This window comes from Danio aesculapii, chromosome 6 (assembly GCF_903798145.1).
Source record: "Danio aesculapii chromosome 6, fDanAes4.1, whole genome shotgun sequence".
NCBI lineage: Eukaryota > Metazoa > Chordata > Actinopteri > Cypriniformes > Danionidae > Danio > Danio aesculapii.
Window position 1 is genome coordinate 12,214,407 of NC_079440.1, and position 22,969 is coordinate 12,237,375.

A 22,969-nucleotide genomic window follows, 5' to 3' on the forward strand; every position below is an offset into this window, starting at 1 on the left:
TAGTAAAATATAAAAAACAAACAATAATGTGTCACATTAAAATGAATTACTATAGTTAATAATTAAAATTAATATAGGTATAAACTGATAAACTACTTTATCTTTTACTATACTGTAATAATTGTTAGTAATATATATTTATAGATAGGTAGATTAGATATATTATTATTATTATTATTATATATATAATTATTATTAACAGTTAATTTGATTGTATTATTATATTTGTTGCAACTATAATTACCACAAATTACCAGTATGTTAAGGTTTTAAAACACTATATATACAATATAAAAACAATATATTACTTACTATAGATTACTATAGTATTTATCGTGGGAAAACATTGATAAAAAAGTTATTAGAAAATTAAGCAAATAAATACTGTTTAATCGCTGGAGTAAAATATTAATATAGTGTTATACATTTATTAAATGTAAAAAGATTTGTATTACATATAAAGATGTATTATAGCCTATACATATTAACTTGCTATTATTTCCTTCATTATAATGAATCCATTATATAAATGAAACCTGTCGAATTTAGGTCATTTAAATATCTTTGAAAAATGTTTCAGCAAATGCTATATTAACTCTGTCAGATAAATATCGACTGATCATCTATGATGACTGATAGTAAACTGTTCAGTCTATTATATTGAATGGTAATCGGAAACAATGTTCCCCATTTGCCCGTCTAGATCGCCATGTTTATGAAATAGTATCCACTATTGTTTATTGTGTCCAATATTTATTAACAAAATATAGAAAAATATATTGATGACGATGTCCGAGAAGACGTTAATAACATTAACATCCGTCTTGACCATAAATGGTTTGCCTAGATTGTGTGTGCTGGATTTTATGTGCCTGAAACGTGTGTGGGTCTGCGGGTCTGCAGCTGGATATTATTGCATTTTTTTGCAGTTTTTGTTTTCGCGAATCCACTAGAGGCTGCTGTGAACGCTTTTTGAGATCTCAAATTTCTCTCGCAAGTGCCATTCTTGTCTGTTGTTCTGGCGTAAATCCACCAGATGCCGCTGTCGACTGACAATGACTGACTGAGTGACCGACGGACCCGCCCTCTTCCTTTCCTAAACCCAGCCAATAGTGCTTTCAAATGCAACGATTGACCCTAACCATCCACTCCCCTAAACCAAACCTACAGTTTTAAAAAGCAATCCAGAAAATAAAAAGCCCTCGCCTGATAGTTACCATGTTTTCAGATTTTACCACATTCTCACCATGTTATTTACTTGTTTATGTTACGTTTTTGGCTTCTGTTTTTGTTTTTCCCGCTTTCTGGAACCACTCTTGATGGACTTGAACCCCGTCATCGTGGTCAACTCCTCTCTGCGTCTCAAGTCCGCCAACATACTGTCATGGATTGGTCAGGCTCTCACGACCCCCACTCACGAAGATCACCATCACCTGACTTCTAATGAGCACACAGCTGCATCACATTCACGAGCACCAGATAAAAGCACAGCACTCCAGTCGCTCATTGTCCGGGCTCGTCTCGACGAAAGCGGACAACTGAGCGACCACTCAGCGTAGTCATCCTCAGCTAAAACAAACGATTTACTTACCTGTTCTCTTTGTATTCCTCCTAGTCTTCCTGGTCCTCCCGAATCGTCCTGTCTTCCAGTCCTTCCAAGTCTGTGTCATCCTCTGTCAGCTGTATCTGGTGTGTGCTGTCCATCCTCGTGTATTCCTATTACCCAGCCACGGAGGAAAAGACCCCAACATCATTCCTGATCCTCCTGGCTATCCTTCATGTGCTCCTTGTTGTCATTTAATAAACACCCTAACGTTTCCTTACCTCTGTCTCCTGTCCGCTTCATAACAGAAGCCCGGACCTTTAACGACGACAACATGAGCACCCCCGATCACTTTCAAGAGCTGGTGGACCAGTTGAAGCGGATTCTACAGCCACCAGCTCCACTTTCCAACGCACCACCAGCACCGAGCACTTCCGCCTCCACAGTTTCTTCTTCGGCCCTTCCTTCCAGTCCCATGGCCCGACCAGCGCCCTACTCAGGCGGAGCGGGGGAGTGCAATGGTTTTCTGTTACAATGTTCCCTCATATTCGAAATGCAACCTTCTCTATATCCCACAGATAAGTCAAAGATCGCCTACATCGTATCACTACTCTCTGGACCTGCACTTAAATGGGCTGAGACGATCTGGAACCAAGCCGGGCCGGTCATGAATTCCATCACTACCTTCACGGAGTATTTCAAAGAGGTGTTTGGACGTTCTGATGGGGAAGTAGCCGCTGGAGAGCAGCTGTATCATCTAAAGCAAGGTACTCTATCTACACAGGAATATGCTCTCCGGTTTCGCACTCTAGCAGCTGCAAGTGGATGGAATGAGAGATCGTTGTTGACCACGTACCGGCTCGGCTTGGAACCCACTCTCCGAATCCAGCTGGCCACATTAGATGATACTATGGGTCTGGAGAGATTCATCCAACATTCTCTCCGATGTTCCGATCGTCTCCGTTCCTATCAACAGGACACCATCACCCCCTCGTCTGCACTCCTCCAATCGCCTGAGTCAACAGCCTCTCCAGAACCAGAACCCATGATAATAGAGTCTGGAAGACTGACATCCGCGGAACGACAGAGGAGGCTGACCCGGGGTCTGTGTCTATACTGCGGTGTCAGTGGACACACCCGTATGGAGTGTCCCCTTCGTCCCATTCGGACTTCAGTGAGTGTATTCAGTACGAATATTGAACAATGTAAACCACTTACTACCACCGTACAAATAACTACTGCCTCTATTTCTCTCCTTGTCACAGCCCTCATCGACTCCGGGTCAGCAGGGAACTTCATCTCCCAATCCCTCTGTCGTCAACTCCACCTCCGTACTGAGGCGTCCTCGCATATATACCAGATACAACCGATAACCCAGTGCACTCGATCTTCGACCCGTATCCATCGACAATGCGAAGACATCCTTCTTCAAGTGGGGTTGTTACATCAAGAGAGGATTCAATTTCTGGTTCTGGAGGGTGCAAATATGGACATCATTCTAGGGCGCCCGTGGCTGGTGAAGCACGATCCCATCATCTCTTGGGGCACAGGAGAGATAAAGAAATGGGGATCTGGATGTACACCTGCCTGTTTTCCAAATCTCCCTCTTCAAGGTCGGAACCCCATTTCTTTGTTTGCAACATCGGTCGAGAGCCCTCCTGAGAAGCAGTCTATCCACATTCCTAAGGAGTACAGCTCCTTTCATGATGTCTTCTGCCCCAAGAGAGCTTCCCAGCTACCGCCGCATCGGCCATGGGACTGCGCGATCGACCTAGTTCCAGATGCCCAGTTGCCAAGAGGTAGGATCTACCCGCTCTCGCTTCCAGAGAATCAGGCAATGGAAGATTACATAAGGGAAGCTCTGAGTCAGGGGTACATACGTCACTCAAAATCACCAGCCGCCTCAAGCTTCTTCTTTGTGGCCAAGAAGGACGGAGGGCTGCGTCCATGCATCGACTACAGGGTCCTAAATGACGGTACAGTAAAATACCGATATCCCCTTCCTCTGGTACCAGCCGCTTTGGAACAGCTCCGAGAAGCTAAAGTCTTCACTAAATTGGACCTCCGCAGCGCGTATAATCTGATAAGAATACGTGAGGGGGACCAATGGAAGACAGCATTCGTGACCCCTACTGGCCACTATGAATATGAGGTCATGCCTTACGGTCTGGTCAACGCCCCCTCCGTATTCCAAAACTTCATTCATGAAGTCCTCCGGGAGTTTCTTCACCACTGTGTAATAGTGTACATAGATGACATCCTCATTTACTCCCGGAGTGAGGCCGAACATCGCCAACACGTTGCGGAGGTCCTACACACATTGAGAGAACATCACCTCTACCTCAAAGCGGAGAAATGCTCATTCCACCAGAAGTCGATTCATTTCTTGGGATACATCATTGACCAAACCGGTATACGTATGGATGGGAAGAAAATTGAGGCTGTTCTATCCTGGTCAGAACCCACTTCCATTAAGGAGCTCCAGAGGTTTCTTGGGTTTGCTAACTTTTATAGACGGTTTATCAAGGACTACAGCAGGATTACATCACCTCTCACTAATCTCCTCAAGGGTAAACCCAAAGGACTGGAGTGGACCAAAGAAGCAGCCGCAGCCTTCCGCCTTCTTAAGAAGGAGTTCACAAGGGCCCCACTCCTGACTCATCCTGACCCAAATCTTCCTTTCGTGGTGGAAGTGGACGCATCCACCACCGGCGTCGGGGCAGTATTATCTCAACATCATGATACACCGCCCCGACTGCATCCCTGTGCCTATTTCTCTCGGAAGTTGAGCCCGGCGGAGCAGAATTACAGCATAGGAGACAGGGAGCTTCTAGCAATCAAGCTAGCCTTGGAGGAGTGGCGTCACTGGTTGGAGGGAGCCAAACATCCGTTCCAGGTGATCACAGATCACAAAAACCTCCAATACATCAAAGAGGCCAAGAGACTATGTCCACGTCAAGCCAGATGGTCACTTTTCTTCTCACGTTTTGATTTCTCCATTTCCTATCGTCCAGGACCCAAGAATCTAAGAGCAGACGCTCTCTCTCGTTTACACGAGCATCACGATCATGAAGAACTCCCAACGAAGATTCTTCCCGAACACATCTCCATTTGTCCGATCACCTGGAACGCTCCTCCAGTCGTTGCCACTCCGGAAGCCCCTGCTCCGCCGGGATGCCCTCCTCATCGGCAGTTCATACCACCTGAACACCGGGTAGATCTGATCCACTCCTTACATACCTCGCTAGGCACTGGACATCCAGGGATCAACAATACTCTCTCGCTAGTATCCCAACGATTCTGGTGGCCAAACATGGCAAGGGATGTGAGGCAATATGTTCAGGGCTGTAAGGACTGTGCCCAATCCAAGAGCCCACGTCATCTACCCGCTGGAAAGCTCCATCCCTTGCCGATTCCGAACCGTCCCTGGTCACACCTAGGAGTGGACTTTATCACTGACCTCCCTTCGTCAGAAGGTAATACCTGTATTCTAGTCATAGTAGATAGATTCTCAAAGTTTGTCAAACTAATCCCTCTGAAAGGTCTTCCCACAGCCTTTGAAACTGCCGACAATATCTTTAATCAAGTCTTCAGGTCATTTGGTATTCCAGAAGATATTGTGTCGGACAGAGGTCCACAGTTCATCTCACGTCTATGGAAAGCCTTCTTCAAGCTCCTAGGTGTGGCCGTCAGCCTCTCTTCTGGATATCATCCCCAAACCAACGGGCAGACAGAGAGGAAGATTCAGGAGGTGGGACGGTTCCTGAGGACCTTCTGCAGTGGTCACCAGAACTCCTGGAGCCAGTATTTGGGCTGGGCAGAATATGCCCAAAATTCACTGCGGCAACCCTCCACCGGACTCACGCCATTCCAGTGCGTCCTGGGCTTCCAACCACCGCTCTTTCCCTGGGATGGCGAACCATCTGATGTCCCCGCAGTGGATCACTGGTTCCGGGAGAGCGAGAGAGTCTGGGACGAGGCTCATCAACATCTGCAGAGGGCAGTCCGTCGAAGCAAGGTAACCGCCGATAGGAGAAGGTCTGAAGAACCCAGATACACACCCGGACAAAAGGTGTGGCTATCCACCCGGGACATACGCATGCGACTGCCCTCTCGCAAGTTAAGTCCCCGATTTGTTGGTCCCTTCACCATCGTGGAACAGGTTAACCCCGTCACCTACAAACTGCAATTACCCTCTCACTACCGTATTCACCCTACATTCCACGTATCACTCCTGAAACCCTATCACGATCCTGTTCTTCCCTCCACAGAGCCTGACCACGAAGAGGAACCCCCCTCCTCCACTGCTCCTAGAAGAAGGAGCCGTCTACGCAGTGAAGGAGATCTTGCGTTCCCGACGTCGTGGTGGCCAGTTGGAGTACCTGGTGGACTGGGAAGGGTACGGCCCCGAAGAAAGGACATGGGTTCCCAGAGCTGATATTCTCGATCCTAGTCTCATGGTGGAGTTTCATGAGAGCCACCCTGAGTTCCCAGCGCCTAGAGGCAGAGGGAGACCACCACGGCGTCGGAGGTGTCGGCCCTCAGGAGCGGGCCCTGGGGAGGGGGGTACTGTCATGGATTGGTCAGGCTCTCACGACCCCCACTCACGAAGATCACCATCACCTGACTTCTAATGAGCACACAGCTGCATCACATTCACGAGCACCAGATAAAAGCACAGCACTCCAGTCGCTCATTGTCCGGGCTCGTCTCGACGAAAGCGGACAACTGAGCGACCACTCAGCGTAGTCATCCTCAGCTAAAACAAACGATTTACTTACCTGTTCTCTTTGTATTCCTCCTAGTCTTCCTGGTCCTCCCGAATCGTCCTGTCTTCCAGTCCTTCCAAGTCTGTGTCATCCTCTGTCAGCTGTATCTGGTGTGTGCTGTCCATCCTCGTGTATTCCTATTACCCAGCCACGGAGGAAAAGACCCCAACATCATTCCTGATCCTCCTGGCTATCCTTCATGTGCTCCTTGTTGTCATTTAATAAACACCCTAACGTTTCCTTACCTCTGTCTCCTGTCCGCTTCATAACACATACATGGTGAGCTAACTGGAAAAACTGGTAACAACGGGAAAGCCGTCCATATGGAGGTAAGCGGTCAGCTGGTAAGCGCAAAAAGGAACGGCGTCATACCGCCGCCTAGCATTCGTTTTAAAGCTGATGTGCAGCCATAGATACTTCTGGCTACATAATTCGCAATATCCAGAAATGTTTATAGGGCTACGTTTTCAGAATGAGCCCATGTTGGACTTATCCCAGCAAGCACAGTACGTCAACATGACATCAGATTTATGTTGTACCCCAACGTTGTGGGACCTTGCATTTTAGGTGAAAATGAAATCAGAACCCAATTTTGGTCACTTTCCAATGCAACCTAAAAACAACCAAATATCAATGTCTAATGATCTTACAGCTTGACGTTATGTGGACATTACCGCTATGATGTCTATCAGATGCTGGATTTTGTTATACTTGACGAATAAATGTCAGTATTTGATGTCAATATAATGTTGGTTTAAGATGTTGGACTATTAAGAACACAACCTAAAATCAACCAAATATCAACGTCATTAGACGTCATTATTGGACATCAAAACAACGTTGTCCTTAGACACTGCCTAAAGATTGAATTTTGGTCACCCGACATCACGACCTAAATCTAACCTAATAATAACGTCTTGTGACGTTGTGTCCCTGCTCAGATAACTCTGTTTGGAAAGAGTTCACAATTTTACATTGATCGTGATGATTTTTTAAGGGACTTAATCTGAATAAAAATAAGAAACAAATTACAAGCATAAATTTTGGCAAGCAAAATTACCAGTACTACAGTAAATTTTACAGTGTGTGCATGGGTGTGTTTGTCTCTGTGGAGATGCTGAAATCAGTGTGTTCCTCACCCACTGGAACTCTTGCTGGAAGCTCTTTCCTCCCATTGGATCGCTGTTACTGCGGCCCCTCTGAACTCTGAGCCGCCGCACCTGCAGTGTGTGAAACCAGTGCGGCTGTGGTTTCTCCACCCCGTCCAGCTCACCCAGCTGAAATCAGACACAGGCACGGTTTGATCTATGTCAGATACTGCGTGGGATGTTATTACATCTTGTTTCGCTGATTTAGGCATCTTACTGTATCTATCACAGCTGTCTGTGTCACACTCTTGCCAATGTTTTTCATTTACACTAGTGATAAGCTGCCATTTATCACAGTTCCCACAATTTTCATAATATTGTATTTATAAAACAGAATACAAATATACTTCTCAGCAAATTGGCATATCAAAGTACATTGAAGACTGAGGTAATAATGCTTAAAATTCAGTTTGGCAGACACTGGAAGATTAAAAAAGGTCCCACTTTATATTAAGTGTCCTTAACTACTATGCATGTACACCGAAATTAATAGTTTGTTACAATGTACTTATTGTGTAAATACATGTATTGACTGTGTACTTATGCTTGATTTAATACCTGTATGTAATTACATCTGTAATTAAATTCTGTAATTACATCTGTAAATACACTGTTAACCTACCCATACCACCAAAGCTGTCCATAACCCTAGCGCTATCCCAACTCAAAGCACCACAAGTGTTCTCAAATACATTATGAACACAGTAAGTACATTGTATTTATTTTTTGATGCAAGTACATAGTAGTGAAGGACACTTAATATAAAGTGGGACCTTAAAAAAAGAAAACATTTTACATGTGGAGTAATATATCACAATATTTCCGTGGCCAAATTTTGATATGATCAAGTAAACTATCTGTATAATAGCTTGTAATGTATGTACATGTATATGGTTATATTTATTCATATTGTAATCTGTGACATCCCTATTTGTATAATGAAGATGGTCAGTTGAGATTATTCTGGAAGGAATTATATTCAGAATCAGAATCAGTTTTATTGCCAAATGTGCTTCACACACACAAGGAATTTGTTTTGAAGCTTCCAGTGTACATAAAGTGACAAGTGACCAACACAAAATAAATAAATATGAAAAATAAAAACTAAAAAAGACGATAAACATTAAACAGAGATGCAGTTAGTCAAAAAATCTGGATGTTGAATTGTGTGTACAGATTTGTTATAAATATACAGGTTATAAGGTGCTGTGTACAAATACGAATAGAGAAGGTATTGCATTGTATATTGTTATAAGGTGCTGTGTACAAGTGCGTATGAGAAAGTATTGCACATATTTATTGCACAGTAGGGGAATATTTAACTGTACATAAGGTAGATCGCCTGAGGAAAGAAACTTTTCCTGTGTCTGGCTGTTTTTGTGCTTGGTGCTCTGAAGCGCCGACCAGACGGTAACAGTTTGAACAGGTTGTGCTGGGTGTGAGGCGATATTATGACATGCGTTCTTACCCTGGATGTAAATAGTGCTTTAATTTCTATTTATTTTTAATTATTATATATTATTTTTCTTCTTATTTTTTATTTTTCTTCTCTCTTTATACTGTTTTTCATGTTATAATTTACTAAATTTGAGTACTACTGTGTAGTAAGTACACCTGACAATAATGTAATCTTTATACCACTTAAGGTCACATATTGAGATACCAATGTACCTCGAAATGCTGTATGATTGTACTTTTACGAGTTCACACTTGCAATAGTTTCAGAATAAAGCGTATTTGGCGTGCTGTCCGGGGAGAGGGCTCTGAGCTCGGGGAAGATACCCCAACGCGAGTTATTCCCCTTATCAGGAAACAGAGAGGAATTGGGATTCGAGCGAAGTATCTAGCCCGGCCCCAGAACGCTCCCCCCGGGATTGTTATGCTTAAGAGGTGAGGTGACGGGGTGGTGGAGGGATGCTAAAGTCGTAAGGTGCTGCAGGTAAGACAGCTTTGGTATACAGTATATAGGGGTTTGGTCTGGTTGGATAATAGAATAATTGTCAATGACGTATTTGATACTGAAACTTCTGCGCGTGCTCCTCCCAAAATTTGTTTATAAAACATCACCAATTGAATGTTCACAATAAACATAAATTAATATTTAAAAAAAGAAATCTCTTTGTTCAAAAGCACTTTGTTCTATTGATAACCAATGAGGAGTGTCAGCTCGAATGACACGTGAAGAAGAATTCCGCCAGTATTAAAATCTTAGTAGTAATAACCCAGTAGTAATAACAAAAGTTGGGTAAACCCAGACTCCCTAAATGCTTAGGTTTTAACACGTGAGTCTTGGATATATGAGCACTCTTAAAACTCCATATAAAAGGCATTATAATAAAATCTTTTTAAAATCTTATAAATGCAAGTCTTATTGAAATCAAAAAGGCAAGGCAATGTCACATGGTTGACGACATACACACACACACACACACACATACAGACTCATCTGACCTCAGCATCAGGGAGGGAGGACACGCTCCAAGTTTTTGATGCTTTTTCTTCCATTTTCGCTGCATCTTTCATCTCTTCTACTCTCATCTCAAACATTTCCTCCTTTACTTCTCTTCCGACTTCATTCGTTTTATCTCCACAACACCAGCAACATCTCCTCAAGCACTCAGACGCCCAGATCCGAGTTCTCCAAAGGAAATCCTCCATCTCCAAATCTTCTCTCACTCTCTCTATCTCTGATTAAGCTCTATAACTCATGACTTGCATGGGAAAGTGTGTGTGTGAGTGTGTGTGTGTGTCTGCAGGCCTGGTCTTATGACTCCATCTCCCATCCATGAGAGGCAAACACAAACAGCCATGTTATATTTGTTGAGGGGAACAAATGCGTCCATTCAACCGCCGGAGGGAAAGCATGATGGGAAGGACAGTGAAAAATGGTGACTATGAGAGAGATTATAAAGCTAAACAAAGGAAGGAAAGTGTAAAAGTGAACTTGCAGTAGCAGTTATATGGCAGCATTCAGACTTTATAAAGACATTTCTCATCAGATTGAGGTGAAATGCAGTACAGGATAATCTGTAAACACACTATGATTCAGCTTCATGAAAGAATTTTTTTAGTCAAACTGTAGCTGAAATTACAAGACATTACCTGACAAAAGTCTTGTCGCCTATCCAAGATTTAGGAACAACTAATAATAACTTGACTTCTAGTTGATCACTTGGTATCAGAAGTGGCTTATATGAAAGACAAAGGCCTCGAAATTACATTTATATTACCAAAATAAAATAATCATGCCTTGATTTTTAATGATTTAATTAGGACAGTAAGGTCTGACTTTGCTTAGACAAAAGTCTTGTCACTTAACAGAAATAATGTACAGTATAGAATATAAAGTCATGGTGCAGTGGAAAAATAATTAATATTGTAAATTATTATATACTTTGGATTCGTCTTCAATGCCTCCTCCTTTATCTTACCCCAGATATGCTCAATGATGTTGACATCTGGTCACTGGTCTGGCCAATCCTGCAGCACTTAAACCTTCCTCATTTTCAGAAACTTTGATGTGAAGTATGAAGTATGAGATGGAGCGCTATCCTGCGCAAGAATCTACCCTCTCCTGTGGTTTGTAATGTAATGGGCATCACAAATGTCTTGATACCTCAGGCTGTTGATGTTGCCATCCACTCTGCAGATCTCTCTCACACCCCTATACTGAATGTAACCCCAAACCATGATTTTTCCTTCACCAAACTTGACAGATTCCTTTGAGAATATTGTGTCCATGTGGGTTCCAATAGGTCTTCTGCAGTATTTGTGATGATTGGGATGCAGTTCTACAGATGATTCATCTGAAAAATCTACCCTCTGCCACTTTTCCAAATGATAAACTAGAATAATACAATTTATTAATTGTTGCTCTTACAACTGAGATAGACGACAAGACTTTTGTCAGGTATTGTATATGTTGTGCCAATGTTTTATAAAAGTTTTTATTATCATAGAGTCTATTATATACAATATAACATATAATTGAATCTGTAACTGTGAGCTCCATATTGTGAGTATATTTTAGCACTCATGTATATGCTAAGAACAGCCTTAACTCAGCCAGTTATTCTGGAATCAACCACTGGCTCTAATTGGTATATAGAATGCGTTATATATGTATTTAGGTGCATAAATAGATAATACCATTCAGATGTTCATGTTTGCTCACTGAGGATGCATTTATTTAATCAAAAAAAAATATTAAAGCTGTAATTTTTAAGTGTTTTTTTGTGTATTTTTACTTTGTTCCTGAAATGGCAAAAACTAAAATTATTAGTCTTCACGTTACACGTGATTCGTCACTCTAAGTGTTTATTCTGAATTACGCAACAGAAAACAAAAGAATGGGCTTGAATTGCACATTGCATAAAAATGTATAAAAACCTGAGGAAGAGCATTTTATTTAGCATATAAACACTTTAGCTTTGTAAATTACACAGTATTTCATTGTAATATGAACAGTAGGTCTGCAGTATGTTGCTGTATTTTAATGTTGCATTGTGAAAATTACTGTTTTTTTACAGTAAAGATATACAATACTGTAAATACATACAAAGGAAGGTAAATAGTGCTGTAAATGTAAATATAGTATTTTTGCTGTAATTCATTTACAGTAAGTTTCTGGCAAACTGAACTGTAATATGAACTGAATTCTACTGTAGGGCAGTTATGCAGTAGGTTACTGTATTTTAATGTCGCATTGTGAAAATTACTGTATTTTTAACAGTAAAGATATACAATACTGTAAATACATACAAAGGAAGGTAAATGGTGCTGTAAATGTAAATACAGTATTTTACTGCAATTGATTTACAGTAAGTTACTGGCAAACTGAACTGTAATATGAACTGAATTTTACAGTAGAAAAGTTACGCAGTATTTTACTGTATTTTAAAGTCACATTGTGAAAATTACTGTATATTTTACAGTAAAGATATACAATACTGTAAATGTAGCGGTGCTCAACTCTGTTCCTGGAGATCTACCTTCCTGCAGAGTTTAGCTCCAGCCCTAATCAAACACACCTGAAGCGACAAATTAGGACCTGAACTGCACTTAATAATTATAGGCAGGTGTGTTTGATGCAGGTTGCAAATGAAATCTGCAGGACGATAGATCTCCAGGAACTAGGTTGGTCACCCCTGCAGTATACTATTGTATTTTAAAGTTGCATTGTGAAAATTACTGTACATTTTACAGTAAAGATAAATAATACTGTAAATACATATACAGCAAGATAAATGCTGCTGTAAATGTAAATACAGTATTTTTGCTGTGATTGATTTACAGTAAGTTACTGGCGAACTGCTCCCAGTAAGTTACTGGATTCTAATAATTCTGGATTTTAATAATTTATAAAATTATCATATTTTCAAAGCACTCGTTTTTAAATGGCTAAGAATCAACATACATTTGTTCACTTTAGATGGATGGATGGATGGATGGATGGATGGATGAATAGACCGACAGATAGATAGATAGATAGATAGATAGATAGATAGATAGATAGATAGATAGATAGATAGATAGATAGATAGATAGATAGATAGATAGATAGATAGATAGATAGATAGATAGATAGATAGATTGATTGATTGATTGATTGATTATCTATTGTCTTTGAATTTCTGGACTCTGTGACCAGATGGGACATGCTCAATAGAACCAGGAATGAGACAACAGTTACTGACAGGAGAACAGTGTATGCTGTCTTTCTCTCTAATAATAAACTAGCTTACAAGTTACGGAATTTTCTAGATAGACTACTAAAATACATGTAACATGTAAAAATACATGTAACATGTAACATTATTGTGCAAATTCTTAAACAGTAAATAGTTTTTGTGGATTAGTTGGTCTATACTGTCATCATGGTAAAGATAAAAGAAATTGGTTATTAGAAATCAGTTATTAAAACTATTATGTTTAAAAAAGTGTTGAAAAAAATCCTTCGGTTAAACAAATTGGGGGAAAAATATACAGGAGGCTAATAAATCTGACTTCAACTGTATATACACACTATAAATAAAATGGTTGTAGGCTCTTATTCGTTCCCCAATAGAGGGCAGTGCTGCACTTTTTTTCCTGTATTTCTCTCCTTCACCTCCAGCTGTCCTCTGTCCTCTGTGGGAGGAGGACTATTTATTTGTGCTCACAACATGTCGTGAAATGTTATGTTGAATGTTCTTACCTCCTCATAGCCCAGATGTCTTTGCTTTAGCCCTGAAAAACACACACAAAAGAAGCTGTTCAGAAAGACCACAACACTTTGAAATGTCAAACAGACAGTGTGATGATGAGAAATGAGTGTTTCTGACGTGTTTTGTAATGATACTCATAGACAGCTTATCAAGTCAGAACAATGCATGGAAGAGAATTTAATGTAAAATATATAATTTTCTGATATTTACAACATATTATTTATAGCAAAATTAAGTATAACAAATATAGGAATTTATACAAATTAAGATATTTATGACAATCGCTTGGTTCTGTTTGGTTGAGAAACATTCTCATACTGACAGCCCAACACTGCAACAGCCGACCTTCAGCTTTAATGTAATTATTGATTATATTTCATTTTGATTGTATTTCTATGTCATTATTTCTCATATTATTTGGTTTAAATATATGGGTGGGGTTTAAAAGTGTGATCATAGATGAAATTACAGAATTATAGAATCTGTAAATAGTGTGCATCCTTTGATTAAAACGAATGACATGAAAAATTATTAAATTATTAAAGGTACATGATTTTTTTAACGTTATTGTCACTTAACATTTTTAACAACAGCTAATGAAGTAAATATCATTTAAATACAAAATAATTGTAATATAATACTGATAATAATTAATACTATAACATGTAATATGTTAATTACATTTAATAATTTGTGTTATTTACTCATTTTGTATTATTGCATTATTTTTTTAATATCATTATCGCTAAACATTTTTAACAAATGATAATGGATTTATTTTATAGACCATTTATTATGAAGTTAATTTAATTTAAATACAAATTAATTGTAATTTACTACTGGTAATAATTAATACTAAACATGTAATATTGTAACTGATGGATGATGGACAATGGAGTTGGGGATCCATGTGCAGATTTATTAACAAAGAAAAGTCAGGCAGGCAATGGTCAAAACGGGAGCAAAACAGAAGCACAAAAGTAATCCAAAATCGTAGTCTAAAAACAGGCACATTGTCAGGCTAGATGGCAAAGAATCATTAACGGGAAAAACAAAGCAAGGATTGAGACACGGAAAGACTAGACAAGATTTACGCTTTGTAATGTTACCGGATAACCAAAGAACAAGACTCAGCAACGTGTGTGTGTTTGAGATGTGTGTAAATAGTCTGTGTAATTAGTCCTGAACAGTTTCAGCTGTCTGTGTTTGCAATCATGGGGCATCTGGGCCAGGTGTGTGAGTGAAGTGCATGATGGCATTTGTAGTTCATTAAAGTGGCAGATTTGTTGTTCTTCAGAGAACTGCACAGGCTGGATCGCTGGTGACTGTAACAAATATGTTAATCACATTTAGTAATTTGTAATATTTACATATTTTGTATTATTGCATTTATTTTTACATGATTGTCACTTAAGATTTTTAACGCATGTCTTTGGACTGTGGGGGAAACCTGAGCATCCGGAGGAAACCCACATGAACACAGGGAGAACTTGCAAACTTCACACAGAAATGCCAACTGACCTAGCCGGGACTCGAACCAGTGACCTTCTTGCTGTGAGGCCACAGTGTCACCCCACATTATTGTCACTTAACATTTTTAACAAATGATAATGAATTAAATTTATAGACTATTTACTATGAAGTAAATATCAATTAAATACAAAATAATTGTAATAAAATACTGATAATAATAATACAATATGTAATATGTTAATTAAATCATTTGTATTATTTACATATTTTGTATTATTGCAATTTTATTACATTATTGTCACTTAACACATTTAATAAATGATAATGAATTTGTTTTATAGACTATTTGCCGGCAGCTAGCTCTCTGCTCTCTGCAACTCTCACATGGTCGCCCACTGAAACTACAGTATTAATTGGATATCAATACCTGGATAGGAGACCACATGGAAAAGCTAGGTTGCTGCTGAAAGTGGTGTTAGTGTGGCCAGCAGGGGGCACTCAACATGCAGTCTGTGTGGGTCCTAACGCCCCAGTATAGTGAAGGGGACTCTACACTGCTCAGTAAGCGCCGTCTTTTGGATGAGACGTTAAACTGAGGTCCTGACTCTCTGTGGTCATGAAAAATCCCAGGATGTCCTTCAAAAAAAAGAGTAGGGGTTTAACCATGGCATCCTGACCAAAATTTGGCCCCTGGCCTCTGTCCATTATGGCCTCCAAACCATCCCCATATCATAATTGGCTTCATCACTTTGTCTCCTCTTCACCAATCAGCCGGTGTGTGGTGTGCAGTCTGGCGCAATATGGCTGCCATCGCGTCATCCAGGTGGATGCTACACACTGGTGCTGTATGAGGAGATAACCCCCAATGTGTAAAAGTGCTTTGAGTGTCCAGAAAAGCGCTATATAAATGTATGGAATTATTATTATATATTATTGTTATTGTTCCAGTGGAAAAATTCTCAAAATATTCTGTGTGTGTGTGTTATGATACAGCAGGTAGAAGGTGAGTCACGCTCAGTGTTTAAGCTCCTGAAGTGAGAGGCAAACAAGAGCAGGTGGTCGTGTACAGGCGGTCTGAGATTTACCCTTCATTTAAATTTTAACAGCAAATACAGCACTGAAGGAGATCAGAAAAAGAAAGCCGGACAAAGTAAAAAGAGGAAGAGAAATACCCGATGATCACAGCTCAGCTGATGGCTGCTCTGTGAAATGGCCCACAACTATTAAAACATCCATTTGAGTGATGATGTATATTTGAAAAGTGTCTCTGAGAGGTGGAGTGCATCTGCTATATGTAATGTGTGATTAAATGTGTTCTGACAGTCAGTCACAATCAGATGAACTGTGTTTTGGCAAAAGATACAGAGAATATAAAAATAAGCCCATCTTCATGACTGCAGGACGACGGTTCTGCCCTAAATCGGTCCACTAACTTTTGCCATGTCAAATACCATGTACAGAATTTCTCAGTTGAGAATAATGTTTTAAAAGAGAAGTTTTCTATGACGCCAGAATAATCCAAAGCCCTGTTCAGAAATGGCTGCAGTGAGATTTGTTGTTTTGATGATTTTGGTATAGGAAAGATTTGATTTAAAGCTCTCATTATACACTGTAAAAAGTAATCACTCAATCTACTTAAAAAATGCTTGTAAACTTTACTAATTTTGGCAAATTTGTAGACTCTACTGGATTTGACTGTGTTAGGTGAACTTTAACGTGGATCCAGTTCTTAAACTAAGGAATTTCAGTAAGCTATACGGAAGTTCAAGTAAGTTTGACTAAAGGTTGCAGCCATGCAGTACCGCACTTTGGTCAGCAGGTAGAGTAAGATCTGCACATGCACAGACGGAAGGTTCATTCACTTGCGTGGCGCCAATAGGATCCAAACCGGCGATTTCCCAATCCAAACGGGGAAAATAAGCGAACATTTTCCATTTTGTGGACGCAGGTGAGATATCATTTGTTTTATGCATGTATATTATAGTGGTTAATCAAAAAAGCATGAGTTTTGTATGTCGTAATTTTATAAAGTTTCCATTTTCTTAGTGTTGGTTTTCAGGTTTTTGCTAACCTTAGAAGAAATAGCAACAACACTTGTGATGTTATATTACTTAGGACCTTAAGACACTTTTAGGAATACTTGACGTCATTCTAGTTCACCCAATAGTTATGCAAACTAGAGTGTTGAACTAAACTGAACTGAACTTAAACTTTAAAAACTGAACTACACTTTCAATTTACCATGATCATTTATGTGAAGCTGCTTTGACACAATCTCCATTTAAAACCGCTATACAAATAAAGGTGAATTTAATTAAATTGGTGCTGCTGGTTATGCTTCTAATATTTTCCGCTTTTATTCATACTGTTGTTGTGTATTTATTATTATTTTCAACTATTTGTCATGTATGAATTATACAGAGCTATTCTTTTAATGAAACGTGGAGTTTTTTTCTCACTGTTGTTGTGAATTGAATCACGTTTAATGGCGTTTGTGCATTGCACAGGTACGCATTGCTCATAGTTTAAATGTACGCGCTCACGTTCACAATAATTATATAAGAGCAGCGACCATTGGGCCCTCCAAGAAACGCTGGGCCCTAGGTGACTGCCTATATTGCCTGTTGAACAGAGAATAACTAATCGCTACATTAGTATATAATACTTGATATAAAATTAAGATGACTTAATTGACCTAAGTAAATGCGACTCAAGTAAGAATTACATTTCTACATTAGTAAGCAGTACTAATGCAATAAAGTTACGATTACTTAAGGCAACAAGTTTGCATAATTCAATTAAGGAAACTTAAATAATTTTTTACAGTGTAGTTGATTGAATTAATGTTGACATAACTATACAGTTGAGGTCAAAATGATTAGCCCTTATGTGAATTTCTGTTGCTTTTCAAATATTTCCCAAATGATGTTTAACTGTAACGAGGAGACTGACACGGAGGGATCCATTATGCAGTATTTATTAGTCACAGTCAAACATCCAATACACACTAAAGTGCGAACACACATCAACAGTAATCAATAATGGTTTTGGGGCTGGCGGCTGACAGACACAGAGTGATTTACCAGGTATAGATCAGTGGCAGGCGGTGTGGTTCAGAATCTGTTAGACAGGCTTGGGTCAAGGGCAGGCAGCGTGGTTCAGAGTCCGTGTATAAAGCAAGGGTCGTGGGCAGGCAGAAGGCAACTCAGAGTCAGAAACAGTTCGGGGTTATTCTCAGAAGATCAGACAGGAAAGACCGCTCAGTAATGCTGGCCGGGGCTAAACAAGACTTCGTAATGAACTGATGTTTGAGTGTGGCTTATATAGGAAGCGTGGGTCGTTAACTAGATTCAGTTCAGGTGTGTGCATAATCAGTTTAGATGGATGATGTAATGCTTAAAAGTCCGGGGATGGTGACCTCTGCTGGCCAGCGAGGGGAATGACTGGGACCGAGTCGGTAACATTAACAGAGCAAGAAAAGTTTCACAGTATTTCTTATAATATTATTTCTTCTGGAGAAAGTCTTATTTTGTTTTATTTCGGCTAGAATAAAAGCTGTTTTTTAAAACAATTTTAAGGATAAAATTATTAGCCCCTTTAAGCAATATTTTATTCAACTGTCTACAGAACAAACCATCGTTATACAATGACTTGACTAATTACCCTAACCTACCTAGTTAACCTAATTAACCTAGTTAAGCCTTTAAATGTCACTTTAAGCTGAATACTAGCATCTTAAAAAATATCTAGTCAAATATTATTTACTGTTATCATGGCAAAGATAAAAGAGGTGTTTATGTTTAGAAATGTGTTAGAAATTCTCTCTGTTAAACAAAAATTGGAGTAAAAAATATACAGGGGGCCAATAATTCTGACTTCCACTGTACGTCACATTAGATGATCGAATTACAAAAGCATGCAAGTTGACCCAGAAGACTGTATGTCTCTGTTGGATCGTTCCAGATCTAATTTACTAAAAATTCTTTTTGGCACTGCTGCGGGTGTCACTCTCTGTGGCCATCAGATTAGTGTCGTCCTTGACAGGGAAGAAAGGTCACAATCGTGACCACTGTCTATTAATCATAACCTGCCATGAAATTGATTAAAGAGGTTGTAGAGAAACTATTTCACGTCAAGCATCTATCAAAAATGTATTTCAGAAAAATTCTACTCCATTTTTGTTGGTAAATTTAAGGACATATTTAGTAACAAGACCTTATTTTAATGCTAAAAAACATAAACAAAAAACATGCAGTGAACAAATTGAATTGAAAATGCACATATACAGATGAAGAAAAAAATATTGCCCTCCTGTGAATTTTTTTCTTTTTCAAATATTTCCCAAATTATGTTTAATAGGATGGGGAATTTTGCACAGTATTTCCTATAATATTTTTATTGTGGAGAAAGTCTTATTTTATTTCGGCTAGAATAAAAGCCATTTTAATTATTTTAAAACCATTTTAAGATCAATATTATTAGCCCCTTAAGCAAAATTGCTGCACCTGTCTCGAATGTTATCACTCGATTAAATGGGCATTATCAGTGGTTAACAGCTTATAGATTTGGGTCAGTAGGGGCCTTCTGCTCCTACTAGTAGGCTCAGAAGGCTGTAATCATCCATCATCCACATGGTTAATCAGGTATACTAGACTCCAGATCTGTTTTTACACTACTGTGATGATTGGGATTAGGGTTGGGGTAGGCGTTAATAAAATACAATTAATGGGAAGTTTAATAAATAATATAAATAATTCTCGTTAACTTCCGGCCGCACCCTTATGTGATCTGTAGCTGATTAACCATGTGGATGGATGATAACAGCCTTCCGAGCCTACTAGTAGCCTAATAGTAGCCCATATCTATCAGCTGATAACTCCTGATAACGCCCATTCAATAGAGTTATAACCTTTTTTTAGATTGTCTACAAACCACTGTTATACAACGATTTGCCTAATTATCATAACTTGCCTAATTAACCTAGTTAACATTGATTAATTGTCAATTTAAGCTGAATACTAGTGTCTTGAAAAATATCTAGTAAAATATTATTTACTGTCATCATGGCAAAGATAAAATAAGTCAGTTATTAGAAATGAGTTATGAAAACTATTATGTTGAGAAATGTGTTGAAAATTTGTTCTTTCTGTTAAACAGAAATTGGGGAAAAATATAAAGGCGGCTAATAACTCAGAAGGGCTGATAATTCTGACTTTAACTGTAGTTATCGCAGCTGACTTCACTAAATATGCATTTGTAGACATTTCCATTTTAGACATAAAATGTATGTGTTTGACTAAAGTTTGTGGTAGTCTGTTTACTGGTATAACTAAACAGACAGCCTGATCTCACGAGAAAACGTAAGTATTTTACGTTTTGACAGTTTAGTGGCTAATTCGTACGAATTCGTACGAGTTCAGTCGTACGAAATGGTACGATTTTAAAAAGGAGGCGTGGCACCTAACTCCGCCCCTAAACCCAACTGTCATTGGAGGATGAGCAAATCGTACTAAATTGTACGAATTAGATTGTACGAATTCGTACAAATTAGCCACTAAAAAAGTTACGAATTGCCGTGAGATTGTGTTGGAACAGACATGACATGCTATTACAGATAGAAAAGACCTTGGTGGCAAGATGAGTCCTTGACACAGATTCCTATGGCTACCTTGAACACATCACTTAGACTGACTGAGACCTGCATCTCTATCAAGAAAGATGCTCATTTTGCTCAAGACCACTGAGTAGCCATGTAATAAATGGCATAAAGTACATCCAGGTGGTTGTTTTTGGAGAATAAAGCCCTTCAGGCTCGTGTTGGTTGCATGTATAAGAGTGAAGGGCTTTATTCTGCTATAACAACCACTATTACATTGCTACTTGGCACAAAACATAAAAATTTGACACAAAACATTGTCTGCCGCTCACTAGATATTTTTCTCTTACTATTCTCTGTAAACCCTAGAAATGGTTGTGCGTGAAAATCCCAGTAGATCAGCAGTTTCTGAAATGCCACCAACTACCATGCCACGTTCAAAGTCACTTAAATCACCTTTCTTCCCCATTCTGATGCTCGGTTTGAAGAGCAGCAGATCCTCTTGACCATGTCTACATGCGTAAATGCATTACGTTTGCTGCCATGTGATTGGCTGATTAAACATTTGCAGTAACAAGCAGCTGGACAGGTGTACCTAATAAAGTGGCCGGTAAATGTAGTATTTGAAGGCACTTTTGTACATTTTAAAGTGTAGTTTAAACAACAATTATTGGTCAGATAATTATTGGTTGTCAATCATTGGACACTTGGTATATTTTTGTAATGATCTGTGCTGCTCTGGTGTGTTTCTGCATCCCGTGGAGCATTTCTTATCCCTATCTCTGTCTGTCTGCATAGATATTTATGAGGCAGGGTAACGGAGGGCACGGAGAGCTCATATCATAACTCACACACAGATGCATCAGGACTTCCCGTTCTCTCTATTCATCCTCACACCCATCTCTACTCTCCACTCTTTCTGCCTCTTGCAAGTATCTTTCCTTATTCCATCAAAATCATTTCCCCCTCCATCACCGCTATAGACATGCTTTTCTCACTGTTGCCAACTCTCCATGTTTTCACTCTCCTTCTCTCGCTCTCATATCTTAATGTGCAGCTCTTGCTGATCAGTATTCCGTGAGCAGTGTGTACAGCATTAAGCGATGTTTAGTATGTTGCAGACATCCATCACTCACATATCAGACAAGCGCAGTGATTATTTGGACGAAGGCCAAGAAACTCAGATAAATCAGCTCAAGTAAACAAGTCAAGTTAAAGGCCGCATATCTGTTAGCTTTGAGAAAATCATGACCAGTGTCTTCCTAGAAATTCAGCAATGTGGGATTTTTATTCTTAACCTTCTATAGGGTTTACAGAGAATGATCCGAAAATATAAGCTGCACAATATATCGTTTCAGCATCGATATTGCAATATGCGCATAGGCAATAGTCACAATGCGAGATATGCAATGTTGAGATCAATTATAGTTGACCAGGAACTACAGGATTGTATTTATTAATTGTATTTAACTGTAATTATACGATTTATGCAACAAAATAAAATGTATGCATTCCTTTTGGTCTTGTTTCTAGTCCAAATATATACATTTCAAAGTGAAATCAAGGTTATTTTACTTATCCCACTCGAATGTAATTTTGCTTGTTTAGGAAAAATGTAATTTTCACTTATTTCTTCTGAAGGTGAAAACAAAACACTTGCTTTTTACTTGATCTCAGAATTTTTTGATATTTGGACTAGAAACGAGACAAAGCAAAGTACAACCCCAAATCAGAAATAGTTGTGACAGTATGGAAAACGCTAATAAAAAAAAGATTGTAGTGATTTCTAAATTTACTTTGACTTGTATTTCATTGCAGACAATACAACAAACATTATATAATATGTTCCTCATGATTTGTATAGTTTTTTTCCCAAAATAAACTTGTATTCCTATTTGGGTCCTGCAACACATTTCACAAAAGTTGGAAAAGTAAAGCATTTACCACTTTCTTATGTTGACATTGTTTTTCACAACCCCTAAAAGCAATCCAGGCTCATTCTGAAAATGTACTGCTATATACATTTCTGGTGAGTGCCAAATACGTCCCAGGAGCTACTTTTTTTTGCAGTCTTTGTTTTTCGCAAATCCACCAGAGGCCGCTGTGTACATTTTGTGAGATCTTAAATTTCTGTCGCAAGTGTCATTCGCTGTTCTTGCGTAAATCCACCAGAGGCTGCTGTCAACTGACTGACCGATCGTCTGACCTACCCTTCTCCTTTCTTAAACCCAATC

The 22,969-nt window shown here is 39.2% G+C and overlaps 1 protein-coding gene across 2 annotated transcripts in view; it reads right to left on the reverse strand.

The window, feature by feature from the left end:
* The window catches only part of cdk15 (cyclin-dependent kinase 15), a 45,286-nt gene that overhangs the window by 15,273 nt on the left and 7,044 nt on the right, over nucleotides 1-22,969 (reverse strand). Inside the window, exons 2-3 of one of the 2 annotated variants that reach the window (XM_056459536.1) lie at nucleotides 13,657-13,688; nucleotides 7,452-7,589 (exon numbers count right to left, since the gene is read on the reverse strand). In XM_056459536.1, the coding sequence (XP_056315511.1) occupies nucleotides 7,452-7,589; nucleotides 13,657-13,688 (170 nt within the window). Of the gene's footprint in view, nucleotides 1-7,451; nucleotides 7,590-9,911; nucleotides 10,164-13,656; nucleotides 13,689-22,969 lie in introns of those variants that run through there. The other variant, XM_056459535.1, reaches the window with a different exon arrangement.